The sequence below is a fragment of the Falco rusticolus genome, chromosome 5 (assembly GCF_015220075.1).
Source record: "Falco rusticolus isolate bFalRus1 chromosome 5, bFalRus1.pri, whole genome shotgun sequence".
Classification (NCBI taxonomy): Eukaryota; Metazoa; Chordata; class Aves; order Falconiformes; family Falconidae; genus Falco; species Falco rusticolus.
In genome coordinates, this window is record NC_051191.1 from 91101139 (window position 1) to 91118176 (window position 17038).

Below are 17038 nucleotides of genomic sequence, written 5' to 3' on the forward strand. Positions count from 1 at the left end.
TGGATGTCCATTTCACTGCCTCCACTGCACACACCTCCCCATTCACAGCTGCTACCACTTTTTGATCCCGTTTCTGCCATCAGTTTACTAAAATAACAGCCCACGACAGCAAGCCTCTTTGAGCCTGTCACTTCAATCCAATTTGGCTGTGCGTGTCAGGCAGCTCTGCACCACACAGGCATGCTTTTTAGTTTGTGATCTAAGATGAAGGCCAAGAGTCAGTAGAGTTTCAAGAGCATTAGCCTACTCTGTACTCTTCCTCTTACCAACTGAGCCTCACAAAAGGGTGTCAGAATGCACAAAGGGGGAAAAAGCGTTTAACATGAGGTACAACAGCAGAAGACCGTAACTGGAGCTTCTGCTCTACGTGTAAAAAGAGATTGCCACCAGCCAGTGGATCACAGGTAGTGTATATGCAAGGCATGGACTCTCTGCTCCCACAGATGTTAAAAACTGGTGGGAGCTGCTGCCTCTCGCAAAACCTACCAAGCAGCAAGGTGACAACCTAGGGCCCCTGAAGCATCATCTTTCCTGGCTCCCAGTTTAATTTCAATACAGCAGTGAGAATCACTGCCTCCTGCCAACACTTCTCCAAACATGTGCCCAACACAACTTCATACCATCTGAAATCTGACCAGACACTCATTTTTGGTATATTACTCATAGACTGTCAACACCATCAAATGTGATTAGCCTTCAATGGCCCTATCATACAAATCATTCAGCATAAAATTCACCTAAGAGGCAGGCTTGCTTTAAATAAACCAGAAAAAAAAAAAAAAAAAACCAAACCCTCAAAGGGTACTGCATAGCTATATATAAATCCCAGACGTAGCTGTGTAAGAGCCACCAGCAGTTCAGGACTGAACAAAAACTATGAAAAGCATCACATGTTTTAAGGCAGTTAGTGTCATCAATCCTCCACTTTCGAACTTCAAAAGAAACAAGAGGAGTGCTTGTGAGTAAGTTATCAGAACTGACAGGAAGATGAACTCCAGTAGGACGTGTGAGAAAGTGCATCCATACCTGGGTCTGGATATCATCTCCTGTGACAATGTTCCCAACAGCTCGTAAGGCAGGAGATACAACTTTGTAGTCATTGTGCCTGAAATTACCAAAGAAAAATTTGTGTTAACCATCCTGAAGCATTTCCATCTTTACATCCTCAAGGAAAGAACATCCATCAGCCAGTGCAAAACTTCCCTGCTAAACCTGACTTAATTCTCACTATCTGAATCAGAACACTCTGATTTTGAACTAAAGGTAAGTCTTTCTAGGGTTTCTAAATATTCAGACCTTCAGCTATCATGGAGCAGCATAAAAATAAAATATGAAATCAAAAGAATACAAGTACTTCAGAGTATAGGCATCCTTGGGAGGGAAAAGTTATCAGCTTTAACTACAAAACACACATAGGTAGCGTGCACAAAGGCAGAGAATGAGACAGACAGAGGAACACGGATAGAAGCTGTGTGTTTAACCCATGCAGCTGTTTGAGCATCTTCTGTCATCATATGCATCCTCCCATCATCGTTAATCCAGGACTGGAATAGGAAGGGTGTAGTAAGGATTTTTTTTCTCAAATTAAAACACTTCTTCAAAAAAGGTACCTTAGGTAATACATTCTATTCATTAATTGAGCATCAGTTTCGCTTTAATCTGAAAAGCCTCAATAGTCTTTTATTTACATCATTGAAAATCCTTATTTCTTGTTCTTAAGTAACTGAGTGTTCCATGTCCTTCCCTTAGACCTGGAGAAATGGCTCTGAACAAGGCCGGTCTCCCTGACCCCAACTCCCACAGCTACACTTTACTGACCAAAGTGTGAGTATATTTTTGCAGTAAGATTTAAGAAATTATTTACCTTTCAAGTCCCTGGTACTGTCAATTCTAGTAAATTTTACTATTTCTTACATTTCTATCTTCGATATCCTTCAGCAATGCCATTGGTAGGCAGTTATAACATGGCACAGAGAAAATTCCAGTATATGTTACGAGTTTTACAAAAATGCAGCTGTTAGGTGCAGGATAAAAAAAATCTCTTTAAGAGAGCAAAACTAGTAGAAGAAAAGTTCCATTGTTTCTGTTAGTCATGACAAACAGAGAAGACTGAATATAGTCAAGTAAAATTAAAACTCAAATTTCGCTTTTGGAAATTACTACATTTCAAGACAGATCTAATTAAACTTCCTATTGCTGGAACTTTGATTTTAGGGACAAGAGTGGATAGTACATTTTCTCAGTAGAAATTTCTTACATCAGCAATTCCACAAGTCTTCTGCAGACTCCTGCATCAATCACAGCCTGGATTTTATCATTGGGGCCATCAGACAAATAGGACAAAGCCCAGCAGGCATCAGCTAATACATCCGTATCATTGACAAAGAGCAGCCAGGAGAGCACACTAAGACAAGGTGAAACCTGTAAGACATTAAGAGGAGATACACACATTGTGCAATTAGAAGGGCCAGAAGTTCTATTAACATGTCAGTTAATGTTGTATGTGACATTACAGTCCTAGGCACCAGCACCTCACGGTTCAATACTCAAAAAATGTCAGACCTAGGCAGCACTTCCGTGCAGGACCGAGCTACGACTGCAGCTACGCAAGTCAGAAACACAACCACCATACTCTGCTGACATGTTAGCTACCAGCAAGTACCACAGAAAAGCACTATGAGAATTCCTCAGCCTCTACACACAATGTCTGGCAACTTCAACCCAGACTTGTCTGCTAAGATGCGCCATACTTCACACTACAGCAACCAAGATGTAGAGTTTTGTTCTGCTGTGGGATGGTCATCTCTAGTAGAGGACAAGTATCAAAAAGCTAGGAGGTAGCTGTATTAAAACAGTGGTTGTGAATGTCTGCCCAAAAGACTGAATACATCCACCAATTTCACCTGTAAGAAGCCCACACATTGTTTCAGAAAAATTCTGAAATATTTCTTCTATTTAAGTTTCACTACCCTTATTGCTTATTTGACTACCACCTCAGAATGAATTTCCTTTCAAAAAATCTCTTACCTTGGCAAAATCTGGGGGAGGATTTTTCCCTCTGCAGAGGTTGGATAGAGCCCATACAGCATTTCGGGTCATAGTGAGACGGTTCTGTTTTGAAAGCAATCTAAAACAAACCAACAAAAAATTCCAGCCTTTGATTTTTAAAAAGTTAAAAGCCAAGCAACCTTGTAGAGTCAACTGCATGAATCATTAAAATAAACTCAGGCCTACATTTAAACATACACCAGGGCAAAACATGCTAGGTTTATTTTTTAAAAAATACACCCTGAGGAAAATCATGCTTGATGGCTGGATACTAACACACATGCCAGACACATTAGTCCCAGTATCCCAACAAGAACTATAACCATTACACTGAAAGCATGTTCATTTAAATTGCTTAGATACTGATGTGGCAGATTAACAGTCAAAGGTGCAGGAACTGTGACAAAATTACTCTAAGTAGAAGGACGTGCAGGTATTTTAGGAGAATACTTGCTTCGCTGCGCTGCATTTTTATGTCAGTCTTAGACTATTAGCCCCACTTGTACACTTCTAGACTCTGGTATGTTAACTAGGAGAACAAAACATCCTCAGAAAACAGGAATGATCAGGTTTAGGGTTTCCCAGACAGGCAAGACAGCCACCTCTCTCCCAGCAAGTGCTGTTGACAGACCTCCTGTGCACACTGGCTCCAGCCCCTGGATATGAGAGCCTTGCCCACTGCGTTCTTGTTAGAATGGAATTCCAGACCACCCCAAACCAGTCTCTTCCCACAGTTGCTAATGGGAGGCATCCACACACCAACTGCAGGATCCACCTTCTACTCCGTAAGGCACAGGGAGCCCCCAGTGAACTGTAATACCGACAAGGCACCTTCCTGACAACCGAGAGGTGACTAGCCATGGTGCTCTTCGGCCTAAAAGGAATGAAGTATGGTGCGACCTAGTTTTTTCCACAACTGTTAACAACTCAGTTTCTTTTTCTTACAGCCATCCTACACTGTACCAATGTCTTTATGAGAGTGCTGGAGAACTCCACTGCTGCAAACAGTTTGCAAAGGACAGAGACTGAGTAATCCCAATTTGGACGTGACAACACAAGATGGTGTCACTGTTCCAGCAATCATAATAAGGTCCTCCAGCAGGGGACTGTTAAGATAATTAGCAGACTTAAGAAATAACACACAGCAATAGGGCTAGAGACCTGGATTTGCTCAGCCTTAGTAGGAGCCTTTGTAAGGGGACATAAAACTGCTGTCTACATCAGATGAACAGGTGGATACAGAAATACAGAAAAGAGGAAGCCAGATCCTCCTCAAGGGTGCACAGCGACAGGAAAGAGGCAACTGTCACAAGATAAAACCCAGAACATTGGGTTTTACCATGCCATGGTCAAATACTGCAACAGGTTGCCCCAGGTGGCTATGAAATCTACCTCTGATGTTCCAAATTTGACTGGTTAAGCAGTTGAGCAATCTAATCTGATCTCACCTGCTATGAAGAAAGGCTTTGACTAGGTGACCTCCAGAGGTTCCTCTCAACTTATTCTATGACTCTGTAATAAGCTCAGGCATCCACCCACTCTGCAGAGTAAAATAGTTCCAGCTTAGCTGCTCCTAAAACATGTTTCCATTTTAGCTCCATTACAAAAGTGGTTCAGGAGCCCCCATTAAAAAGTCTCATTATTTCACAATTAAAAAACAATAAAAATCATTATTCTTCTTCAAGGGAAAACACAAACTTCAGTCTTATCAGAAAACACGAGCAAAATTCTGGAAAACATATTAAAACAGACTTACTGCAATAAAGGGGGCAGGATATTACAGTCCAATACATAGTCTCTGCACATAGTGCTGTCTCCAGCAATGTTGCCAAGGGCCCATACTGCCTGCAATGAAAAAAAAAAAAACAGTAATTGCTTTTATTCTCACAATTCTACCAATTTAGCGTATGTATTAGAGTGGGAAATACTCTGTTCTCACTGTTAGATCCTGGACAATGTACCGAAGGGGAATGTATACTGGTTGAGTATTACATATGTACACCCAAGCTCATTATATGACTCAGGAGTATTTACACAGATCTAAGAGGAATACCAAAACAGCCAACACTTATGTCTCCAAAGACTTTGCAGGCAGACATAACCTTGCTCTGTCCACAATATAAGAGATGAGCTTATCTCCTCAGGCTTAGTAACATACTAATTCCACACTCCTCCTGGTTCAGAGCTGGTTCAAGCCCAGACATTCATAGCACAGGTCAAGCAAGTTTCTATCTACCCAAAAATGTTTGTGTGGAACAGCCCATATTAGTATTTCCTAAGAAGCCATAAAAGCATGCGTTGTTTACACAGTCATATTAAGAATGCTGACACCAACCAAGATGAAAATGAGAATCTATATGCACAATAAACCAATATGTGGGATCAAAGAGTTCGGATGGGCATTGGCATATATCCTTTAAGAGAAAACTACACAAGACAGAATCAGCGTTGCCTATTAAGACATATGCATGCCAAAATGCAAGGACAGGTATTTTCTCCCTTTTACATCAGTATTAATGTAACCCTTCACTTTGAGAAGAAAAGATCTAAAATACCAGAAGATAATTAAAGAAGCATGAAATCTATCTTCTGTAGTATTATGAGAATAAAAGATTTAATTGCTTTTTATTCATACATTTGGGTCAAGTGGTGGTTTTGATATCACTGTCCACTAATATGAGAGCTGTAACTGAAAAATAGTAGTAGTCTATACGAAGTATAAAAAAAATTTTATGAATTCCATTTGATTTACAGACAATATTTTGTCACACAAGAAACTGTATGAAACTCACACTTGCCATTTATTTCAAGTCAGCAGAGGTCTGTCAAATCAAATAGATACAGGTATCTGCTTATTTGGGAAGACCCATACAACATCTACACAACCACTGGAAATACTTCCAGTACTGCACAGAGAAGATAAAAAGGATTGCTTTTGTCATGACAGCAGCTGAATGTCCTCCCCAAATTTCTCTTCAATCGAAGACTATGTATTACTTGCAGAAAAATGTGTTACAGTGCATAACTATTTCTCCAACAGAACATATGTAAGTTCCCTCACACAAAGTAAGTACATTTTTCTCTCCATATCTCTACTTGAAATAAATTACTCCTCTAAAGAAATTGACAGCGTAAGCCACATTTGTTACCTCAAAGTAATTCTCAGATAATCTGAAAGAAACTTATTTATTCATTATCCATGTCAATTGATTTGTTGCACAAGCTTTCTACTGTAACACATTTCTAAATGGTGGCAAAAAGATGCTACCTTAAAAAAAAATAAATAAAAAAATAAAAAAATAAAAAAAAAAGACTCCAACCACTCTAGAGGCCCAAAACCACTAGAAAATTCTGCAAGTGTAATACAGGTAGAAGCAGATGTATATAAAAAAAATGTAAACATAGATGCCAGCTAGATACCAAATAAAAAGATAGCTCCTCTGTACCAGTATTACCAGTAACACCATAGATAGATCAGAAGTCCCAACACTGCAAGTTGTTCAGAGACTAGGAGACTATTCTGGGGAAGGATTAGTTTGTTTTGCTCTTCTATTGTTTTCCAGGCTTCTGCTGTCAGCCACTGTCAGACAGGGCACGAGGCTATACTGACCTTCGCTGTGAAACAGCACAGCCTTACTACACAATGTCCTCCCAAAACTTATCTGCACCATGAAAATCTGTAATTCTTAGTATTTTACAACTGTTGTGACAACAGTTTATCTGACACAGAAGCATGATGTCGAGTCTGGAAGCCTCATGGACTCAAGACAGAAGGCAGCTACTGGAAAAATTTAGCTTAAGAGATAGAACACCACCTCCTGCAAGATGTCATTCATATCAGAACTGGAAGAAGCCATGCCTGTGGCTCCCAGCAGTACCTGTATTTCTGCAGCAATCACAAGCCCAAGGAATGAATCAAAGATTTCAGCTAGTTCTAAATGAGTCTTGTGGGTCTTCTAAAAACATTTAGGGGTCAAAAAAGTTAGAATTTACAATAATTTCCTTTTATTAAACATGTAAGTAACTTTGTATGAAGATATAATCTCCTTGCCTGGACACCCTAACACATGTTAAAACACCCCTGGAAGCTGTATGTCACTTGTCTGTGGATTTTGTTTTTGCCATTATAGCAATATCTATTTTTAGGGTTGACAGTGATAATCACTTAATCCAAGAATCCGTTCTGACCCCGAATGACAGACTGGTTTTGCAACAGCAAATCTCACATCAAAAAGTCAGACCAGAGAAGTCAAATAGCATGTCACTGCCTTCCCGCTCTTGATTTATTTTTTTTTAATGGCAAAAGAAGTCTGGCCAAGTAGCCTGGCATCAGAGGACCTAGCAAGAGAGGATGTTGCAAGAAATCCCTGCCATCCTATTGACTGATAGTACACAAGATGCAAAGAAATTGAAATATCTTTAGAAAAATAGACACGGTTTCATTTAACAAGGAAGAGGTCTCTCCTTAAGGAATTACTTCAGCTCTTCAGATAAGTGAGGAACATGAGTCAAGCTCATTTAAACTGTTCTCATCAGACAATGCCATAAATACAAAGCTCTGTCATGGCAACATGTGAACACTGACAAGTGTATTCAGGGTTTGTTTGTCTGAATTATGTTCAATGATTTCCATTGCTGCTTTTGTGCACTCCTCAAGATGCAAATGGCTTGCCTGCCATCACATTTTGGCTTCTTTCTGTACATCCCAAATGTTTTTATCTTCTTTTCTGGATAGCTGCAGAGGTAAAAAGGATACTTAATTCCATTAAATGTCAGTTTATTAAATCCAAAAAATACTTTAAAAAAAATCCATTTCAGTACTTTCCAATATCTACACCCAGACCCAAAGATGAAAAGAATGAGTCATTTTAAGATTTGTAGTTTGACTTTTTAACCAACATCTTACATAGCAAAGTTGTGTGTAAACTGAAAGTGTAAATGCTGCCTTGCCAACTGACAGCATCTTTTTTTATAAACGTCTACAAATTTCCATTTATTGCTAATAGTGGAGTAGGGATTGTTGCAGGTCTCCAGTTTATTAAATTCCAGTGGTTTTTTCCTGCAAGTGCTGGACAACTTCAGTAGCAACAGTAAAGTGCAAGTTTTGTAGAGTACTGTTGAGCCATATGGTGCCCTCTGTGAATAATCCATGTACTCTCTGACAACCCTCCACCTTCCCCTGGATTCTGAAGGCCCTCAGCCACTATCTCATTAGGCCTCTGGATATTTAAGCCAAGTGCTAAACCAGCCACCAACAGTGTGTAGAGTCTGTGCCTCTTGGTGGAGAAGAGATATTATGAAGTCAGAATCAACACTGTCTCTACTTTTGGCCACTGACTTGGGAAACGGATCTAATGCTGGGATGCAGATGGTGAAGATGAACTTGCACACAATGTGACTGGAGAGCGGACACAAGGAAGTACACCAGAAGGCCAGATTCCTAGGACATGACTTCTGCTATGAACCAACACAGTAAACACCTTTCTCTCAGTGGCTGGAGTCCTCATAGTTACTTATTTCTCACATCTCATGCACCCAAACAGAGAAAGTAGCTCATACTCGTGCCTCAACTGCTCTTCATGATTTTGAATACTAAGACCTAGTTAGGAGAGCTGCTGATGGAAAAGCCAAACAGAACCTGGACACCAGATTCACGGATTCATCTGCCAAACAAACGATGGTCACCAAAAGAACAGCAATACAACCAGAAATGGAAATATGCTGAGGGGAAAAACACGTTGGTTGCTTTAGCTGAAAACACAAATGTTCCCAAAGGAGAACAGGGCAGCTGGGGATGCTCTTGCCACCGGCTGTCCAGCAGAGCACAACAACACGTATCTGTCACTGTGAGACAATCTCAGCAGGATCAGACAGGGAGCATAACGCCTTGCATGGTTTCTGAAGGAAATTCAATGTTCATCAAGGAAACCCAAGTTGACATCTGGGTTTTAAATACCTCAGCAAGGGAACACAGCAAAGAACTGAAAGAACTGCAGCTAAGACAGTGCTGAAGCTAGATCCACCTTAAGCATGTCTAAAGGGCTTTGATGGAATCCTTCAATATAAATAATTTCAGGCTGGCACAGCTGAATTTCTACATGTCTTTTGAAAGAAAAACTGTGATCAGTGGAAAAAAGCTAGGACATATGCCACTGACTAAATCTAAAACTTAGTACACCAACAACAGAAGTGGGGAGATGTAGCCGAAGTGTTTTTCACGAACAATGGAGATGTAGCTGCTGTCATAAACTCAGACTCTTTGATGGGAAAAAAGGACGCCAAATGGTCTGACCACCGATCACAGAGAAAGACTGATATACAATCCAAGAAAGACTGATACACAATACAAACAATGAAAGAGTTAAAAGATGGTAGGGTTATCGAATATCAGCCTGCACAGCTTAATGGAAAAGATTTTGTAAAAAGATGTAAGAAATAATTTCACTAAAATACATGTTGCCTAATAAACATAAAGATTCCCTCACACAGACTTCTATAAAACTGCTGATTTACAATCACATTAGACTCAGAAATCAGCATACCCAAAAGAAACAGTGCAACACATTAGATTAATACTGGCTTATAAATATGAAAAAAAAAAAAACTGTTGGGAAAACATGACCGGATAAGGTAAATCCATATCTGTTCCTGAGCCACTGCTAAAGGAAGTTTGAAATAAAAGACAAATTCAATGGTGTAAGTCTCTAAGACTGACTTACTGTAAGACAAAAGCAGTGGATAATGATTAGCCAGTAAGTCAAGTTAATATTAAATATTACTTTTTTTAAGTTTATGCTATGCTATATATTCACAATTATATTACTGCTTAATTAACATTTCCTTCTATATAATTACTATCCCACCTAGCACAAAGAATGGCTTACTAAACACAGCCTTCAACATTCCTTTTTGTCTTCACCCTTTACTGTATGGTTGTAGGGCTAGCTTCTGGCCCACATGGCCTGAAAGTGTAGTTCTATTTTCTGTGTTTCCTGTATTTTTGTAATTTGTTGCAAATATAGTAAGAGTTGCTTGCAAATAATAATCTTCACAGTACTACTGCGAGAGAAGCCTAGAATCATAATTTTATAGGGGAAAAAATTATGGTCAAATATCTCCCAGTTTCAGAAATCCAGCTTGAGAAGGCCAGGCCCAGATCTACTCAAAACCCAGACCTAACTACAAAAGTTACTTTCAGAAATGCTGAGCTGTCCTCAACTACACAATGAAATGGAAATAATTCACACTGAGCATTCAAAAAACCACGGAACTAGTATCCGCTTACTGAAAACTGACACAAGGAAATTGTCCAGCATCAGACAATAAGCAGTAGACACATTTATCTCAAACCTGCAATCGCCTTGATCGTAAGCATCTTTTTGCTTTTCTCTTTCATTAACTCTAATTGTTCCAACTTTAACAAACAGGGCCACAGTGTGACAAATAAAAAGCCTCCTTTACTAGCCACTGATTTGTTACCAGGGCCACAACCTACATATACTGAATGAGGTGAGAGTGATGTGGAAAAATACTACGCAATTGTGTACTAATGCTATCCTGTAATACAAAAGTACGAGAGCTAACTTTTAAGCCCTTAATGATTTTTGGTTTAGTAGATATTATGGTGAAATGTTTGGGGGGGGTGGGGGGGTGGTGTTAAAGCTGTTGGAAAAAAAACATAATTTCTTTCATGTTGGCCTGCATTAAACCCAACGTCAGCTGTAAGCAGGACTGCAATCTGTAGACATGCAGCACAGAAACCCACTATGAAAAGGTGTAGGTAACACTTTGCAGTGGTACATCTTCCTTCTTTAGCACAGCTTACTACAGAGGAATTTGTAACTGGTATTTAGAAACTTACTGATAGCAGAGAAATCACGGATTCAGCACCTGAATTACATAGAAAAATATTGTCCGGTAAATACAACCCACTCTGCCTGCCTGCAATCTGAACTTTAACACGTCAGCAGTTTATTAGGAGGCAGCGGGGGAATGAGACAGATAAACTACTTAACTGTGGCCCCTAAGCTCTTCTGTTAATTCACACATCTTAAGGCTGAAGGCTGCACAACTCATTCTAAACAGGTTCGCTCTTCCCACCTGCTCTCTGAGCATCAGCAGGGATGATAAGAACAACCTATTAAAAAACACAAGTTAGCTCTTGCACAGAAGACCATTAGGAGAAAAAAAACGGAGTAGCCCTTACCACACTCAAAGCACCAGTCATTCTGCAGAACAGCACTGTACAAGCGACGGCTGAATTTGGAAAGTAATGCCACCAATCTCAACCCTCAAAAAAAACACTCTTAAAAGCATCATCTAGGTAAGTCTGGGTGGATTTTCACATCAGCAGAATGTAGCATTTATCTGCCATTTTGGCAAGCTCCCTATCACATTTCTAGTTTCTACAACAACAGACTTATTTCCTCAATGAAGGCTAAAAAAAAGGATGAAAAAATACTTATTTCCTTTACTATCTCATTTTCTCAAGCATCTCAATTCAATTTCTCTGAAAAAAAAACCTTTCAAAAATAATTCAGCCTGAGACAGACCACTGAAAATGGGAAGTTGCACAGTGGAAGAAGTAGTAACCTATAAAACAACTGAGAAGTAAAAAAAAGATACATATGTATCTGTTTTGTGGAAAATGTTAGGCAACCTTAAGTACAGGTGGTACACTCTGAGCCAGCTATAAGAAAGAAAGGCAAGTTACACAAAGCGATCCAATGCTTCTAAATTGGGACTCCTCCAATCATGCATCTCAATACAGCCAAATGCAAGGTCAGACATCTAGGAACAGAGAATAGAAGTCACACTTACAGGATGGAGAACTGAACCCTGGAAGTCAGTGACTCTGAAAAGAACAACGGATCATATTGGATAATCAGCTTAACCTGAGCTGCAGCCAGCTTCCGTGGCAGAGTCCAGAAAGATATCTTGGATATTTACACAACAAAGCACCAAGCAGAAATGAAAACGAGGTACTATCTCTGCAAACATCATTGCTGGAAAAGTGCTACTGGAATATCCAGCGCTTGTCATTTTACCACCACAAAAAAAGATATTGAAACAAAGAAACATTCAGAAAAGAGTCACCAAAAAACAAACCAACCATCAGAGAAATGCCCTCATAATGAGAATTCAGAAGTTAATTTCATTTGCTCAAGAAAAGCTTAAGCTATGGCCTCTAAGTAGCTATAGCAAAAAACAGAGACCTTGCTAACTGACTAGACAATGAAATAAAAGCAAACAACCTGGACCCAAAGCTAGTCAAATTTGTACAGTAAAGGTACATACTTTCAAGTTAGGATTAAGATTAACTGAAACTATTTGTTAACATAATTAATATTTCATCACCTTAAGCCTTCAAAGCAAGATTACATCTTTGTTCAAACAAAAGTTATGGACCTCATGTGGAAATTAGCGAGTCAAATGTTTGGTCTGTGCTTTACGATGATCTCTTTGGGCCTTAAAAGAATATTCACCTACTCTGTAACAAACTCAGAGAACAAACTATAATTTTCTCTGTAGAGCACAAACTATAATTTCCACTCATGCTTTATCTTCAGGAGAAATAAGCACGAACTTCCCATCCCTAGAGCAATTTTTTAAACAAAGCTTCTTGAATTCCTCAACACAAGAGAAAAATATTAACCCATCAGAGATCAAAATGCATTACCCCATTGGCTGTGGTTAAATACATCATCTCCAGAAAAAGAAAAATACAATACTTGCTTAGATATCTTAAGACATGCTAGGTAGAAAGGAACTGTTGTGCAAAACTGCCAAACGCTACATTTCCTGTAAAGGCTTTCTTACAGGACAGCCTTATTCCTTTCTGGGGAAGGAAAAAAACCAAAACAAAACCAAACCAACCCCTCCCCTACACACAAAAAAAAAACCCAAACAAAAAAACCCTACAAACCACCCACCCACACACAACAAACCCAACACCATTCTTAATCTGTACCTGTTCCTGCACATCTTCAAACTCTGAACTAAGCAGCTCTATGAAGATGGGGACGGCTCCTGCTTGGATCACTATTCGAGTCTGAAGGGAATTTCCCGAGGCAATATTTGTCAGCACCCACGCAGCTTCGAACTGTAAAACAAAATACAAAAGGAAGTTTACTAGAAGCCTTCTGGGCCACACCAAAAATTAAGACTAGAAGTCTGTAAAAGACAGAAGGAACTGATGTAGGGAAAGCGTGAGATATTAACACAAACAATTTTCAAAGTAGGAATCAGAATAGTTAAAGTTACCAATATCATTTGAAATAAAAATTTGCAGATCTTTATGCGAATAACATCAGGTTTGCTGTGTTTTTCAAATATTGTTTTTTGCGATGCGATTATATTACCTTTGGCCTGTTCTACTGCCTTTCATTACCAGCTAAGAACCTATACACACAAAAATGAGTCTTCCCACAAGACATCAGATACCTGCATTCACTGAATCAGCAATGATCTTCCTGAAGATGCATGAAAAAGACATTGTTTGACAAAACTTTATAGATATAAAGCAAATAAAAGCCACTAAAAAACCCCACCACCACAACAAAAACAAACAAAAACCCCCAAAATAAATTAAAAAAAAAAAAAAGGAAAGGAGGTTTCAAAAAAACCCAAACAAGTTTGCTGTAGTTGCAGAATTCTACCAGACTGTGATCACAAAGTACTTCTCTCCAACTCTTGTGATCGGTATTACTGTCAAGAATTATTAGTGCATGATGATTTATTCAAGACTTGAAGCAAAACTGAGATCCTGAATTAACACTTTGCATCTTTTGATTTAGCTGTTTCTGCAATTAATTTTTATTTTAATCTTAACTTGTGAAAGCATTAACTTTTTAAGCTGAAATGCAAATGTTAACACTACCTGATACAGAACTCAGAAAATATAGATTCTAAAAATCTAGATTTCTGGTAGATTTCTGCATGCTTTTCAGTCCAAAAATTATTACAATATGCTAGCAAATTTAAATCCTATCAGATACATTCAGAAACTAGAGAATGAAAAGACTTGTAAAAGTTGAATGAAAAGGCAAAAAATCAACAAACAATAAAACTGGAAAGTTGTATGCTATAAATGACCAACTTTGATATTACTAATGAATTTTATTAAACTGATGTTGATCTGGCAGTATTCCAGTGAAAGTCCTGATACACTTCCCAAGACTAGCTGTCTCTGAAGAGCAGCAAGAACTTACATTTAGGATTTATTAATAAAAGCACCTCCTGCTAAAGGGACATACATATTCCTGAAATGGGCCTGAAATAAGAACTCAACAATTAAGCCTATGCTTGTAAGGCTTCTGATTTCCAAGTGTTCTTAATTATTAAATATTTTAGTTTTTAAAATACAATTCTGCCCTCCTGATGAACTAAATTATCTTCTGGTAAGATGTGATCAGAATAAACAATTCCAAGATATATCGTTGTAATACACAAGGAATATGGGCTGCAATAAAGTAAACGCACACAATGCCAAAGCTGCAACACTCATCATTAACGAACCAGAAGCAAAACTCCCAGGCCAGAGCTTAAAGCCAATATAAAATGTATTTGCTTTCCTGTAATTTTACTTTCTCTGAGGTGAGTATCCAGTGTTTTGTGATGCAATATAACAGGATTATTAGTCATCTCAACCACAGAGGTTTCTTACTCATGTTTTAGAACTTGCCCTTTGGCTTCCACCAGGATGGCTGCTACCAGGTTGGACTATTCTCAACTCAGACTCACACCTTCTCCAGTCATACACCCATGACAAAGTAGAAACCCTATGCATGAAAAGATTAAAATTTAAGACCAAATAGCAGGTCTTGCACAAATCTGTACTTTCTTCAAACATTTATAAAGTAAGTTTTGATTTTGAGCTAATTATCTCCCCATCTTTCGTAGAACAAAGTTCTGTAAAACTGAGCTCCTCCCAACATCTCACTAGATTCAAGCGTGAATTAGATGATGCCCTTGCGTGAACACCACTTAACATTTCAGATGGTGTCAGTTACAGAAAGGTTAGCTAAGAGACAGCTTCTCTCCTCCATCCCCACTCTGGACACCTGATGCTCCAGGACCTATAAACTAAAGAACAGCCACATGCAAATGGTAAAGGACAAAAAAAAAACCTTCATCATAATTAAAATTAATTGACAGGAAGAAAATCTCATCCAAGGAATAATCTTGGTATCTCTGTGGCACTGTTCTTTTCAGATTTCCCACTCCATCACAAGAAGATTTTGCACAAGACAAGTTTACTTGTTCATGTATGGGTTTAAGTGATCACGGAGAAGGGCGTTTTTCTAATTCTTGAAATCGCTTGAGTAAAAATTGGGACAGAGGAATTCCAGACAAATCCTTCCTACCACTGATACCAGAACCCCAGTTTTTAATGTGTATATTCCATTGACAACACAGAAGAAAAACAGAGCATAAAGTCACACAAAATTCCCAAGTTCATCAACACAGACCTATAGTACCTAAGCACAAAAATACTTCAGCATTTCCAGGATTAGTTGAAAATCCTTTCCTTCTACAGCTAGGCTAGAGTCAGGAATGCCTAAAATGGTGAGCTCAAAATCTGTACCTGTGCCAGGAAACACTTTCGGAAACACTGACAGAGTAAAAACAAATACTAAAGAGCGAGGTCAAGGGGAAATTCCTAACATATCACAGCAAAAAGTTCTACCTGCAGACCCTAAACTGCCAAGCAGGCAGACAGGTTTGGCAAGAAGGAGGAAAATTAAGCAGTTGGAATGGAGTATCAAAAGCAATGTACTCAGGTTTCAATGTTTTGTTACAAACTCTTTATGACAAGCTTGGAAGTTTCAACTTTGATTTTTGCAAAGAAAAAGCAAAGATCAATACTACATGTTACATCAGTAAAGCCATGATGATTTGACTCAGTCTACAGTTGCTTGTGAAGTTTTTTAAACTCAAGATGTATCTGCATTTGAGGAAGTATCTTCTACCCTTATTTTCCCTTCCTATTCAAATACATCCTTGAAGTATTAGGAGCTTGTTTCCCTGCATCTGCCTGTCTTAGGCTCCCATGCTAGCACCCTATGAAGTAATAAAAGGTATTCAATTTTTTTTTTAAATATCCAATCGCTTAGAAACTTTTCACTGGAGTTGCAAACCAACTGGCTTAAATCTGATACATACTCTTAGTTACTGTCCTCAGACTCCTCAAAGATAGCCAACAGAACTCTGGAATCATATAGGTATCAGTTTGAAAAATAATTCCTATAAATTATACCTCTTCTTTAATGTGTAAGGAGAAAAAAAAATGCCAATGTTTCGCATCTCTCCACTCACCAAAATTTGGATTTCACATGGGCATTAGCAACTTTGTTGCCTTATGCGTTTTGAAAGAACACTGATCCTAGCCTATATAATGTATCTAATGGTTACCTGTTAACTTTTTCCTTTCACTAGATAATTCTTTTTTTTTTTTTTCATTTTCTACTAGCCCAGAAGAAAGAACTTAGATAAGAAAAAAAAAAAAAAAAAAAAAAAAAGAGATAGCTGGAAATGAGACAAAGCTCCGAGAAGCAAGTCCAAGATGAATTAACCACCACTGTAGCAGACACAGTTTAGTTCTTCAAACCAGAGCAAGTAAGCTTCAAGGCTTCTGTGTTTATCTAATTTAAACTTGGTTTTTATTTCATTAGAAATTTAAGTTATAATTCTAGAGATTTAAAACCATCTTCCATTAGTACAAAAAAGACAAACACTGAAGTTTAGTTTAATAGCTTTTCATCTGTTGAGGTCTTAAACACTTTCTTACATGACAAAGTGTAAAGATCCCACCCTAGCAACCACACAATGCATCTCAAACATATCTCTCTACCCCCGTCTCCAAAGGTCTTGCTAGAAACTCTGAAGATAAAAAAGCTTTTTAACCTAGTAAAAAAAATGAAAGTACAGCTAATTAAACAAATCACTGATTTTTTTTTTTCCTAATCTGCATCACCAAATGCCTTTGTAA

The 17038-nt window shown here is 38.4% G+C and overlaps 1 protein-coding gene across 1 annotated transcript in view; it reads right to left on the reverse strand.

Moving 5' to 3' along the window:
• The window catches only part of KPNA1 (karyopherin subunit alpha 1), a 54752-nt gene that overhangs the window by 19931 nt on the left and 17783 nt on the right, over window positions 1-17038 (reverse strand). The window contains exons 6-10 of the mRNA XM_037388964.1: window positions 13019-13150; window positions 4805-4893; window positions 3028-3127; window positions 2258-2421; window positions 1027-1105 (exon numbers count right to left, since the gene is read on the reverse strand). Coding sequence (XP_037244861.1) covers window positions 1027-1105; window positions 2258-2421; window positions 3028-3127; window positions 4805-4893; window positions 13019-13150 — 564 coding nt within the window. The remainder of the gene's footprint in view (window positions 1-1026; window positions 1106-2257; window positions 2422-3027; window positions 3128-4804; window positions 4894-13018; window positions 13151-17038) is intronic.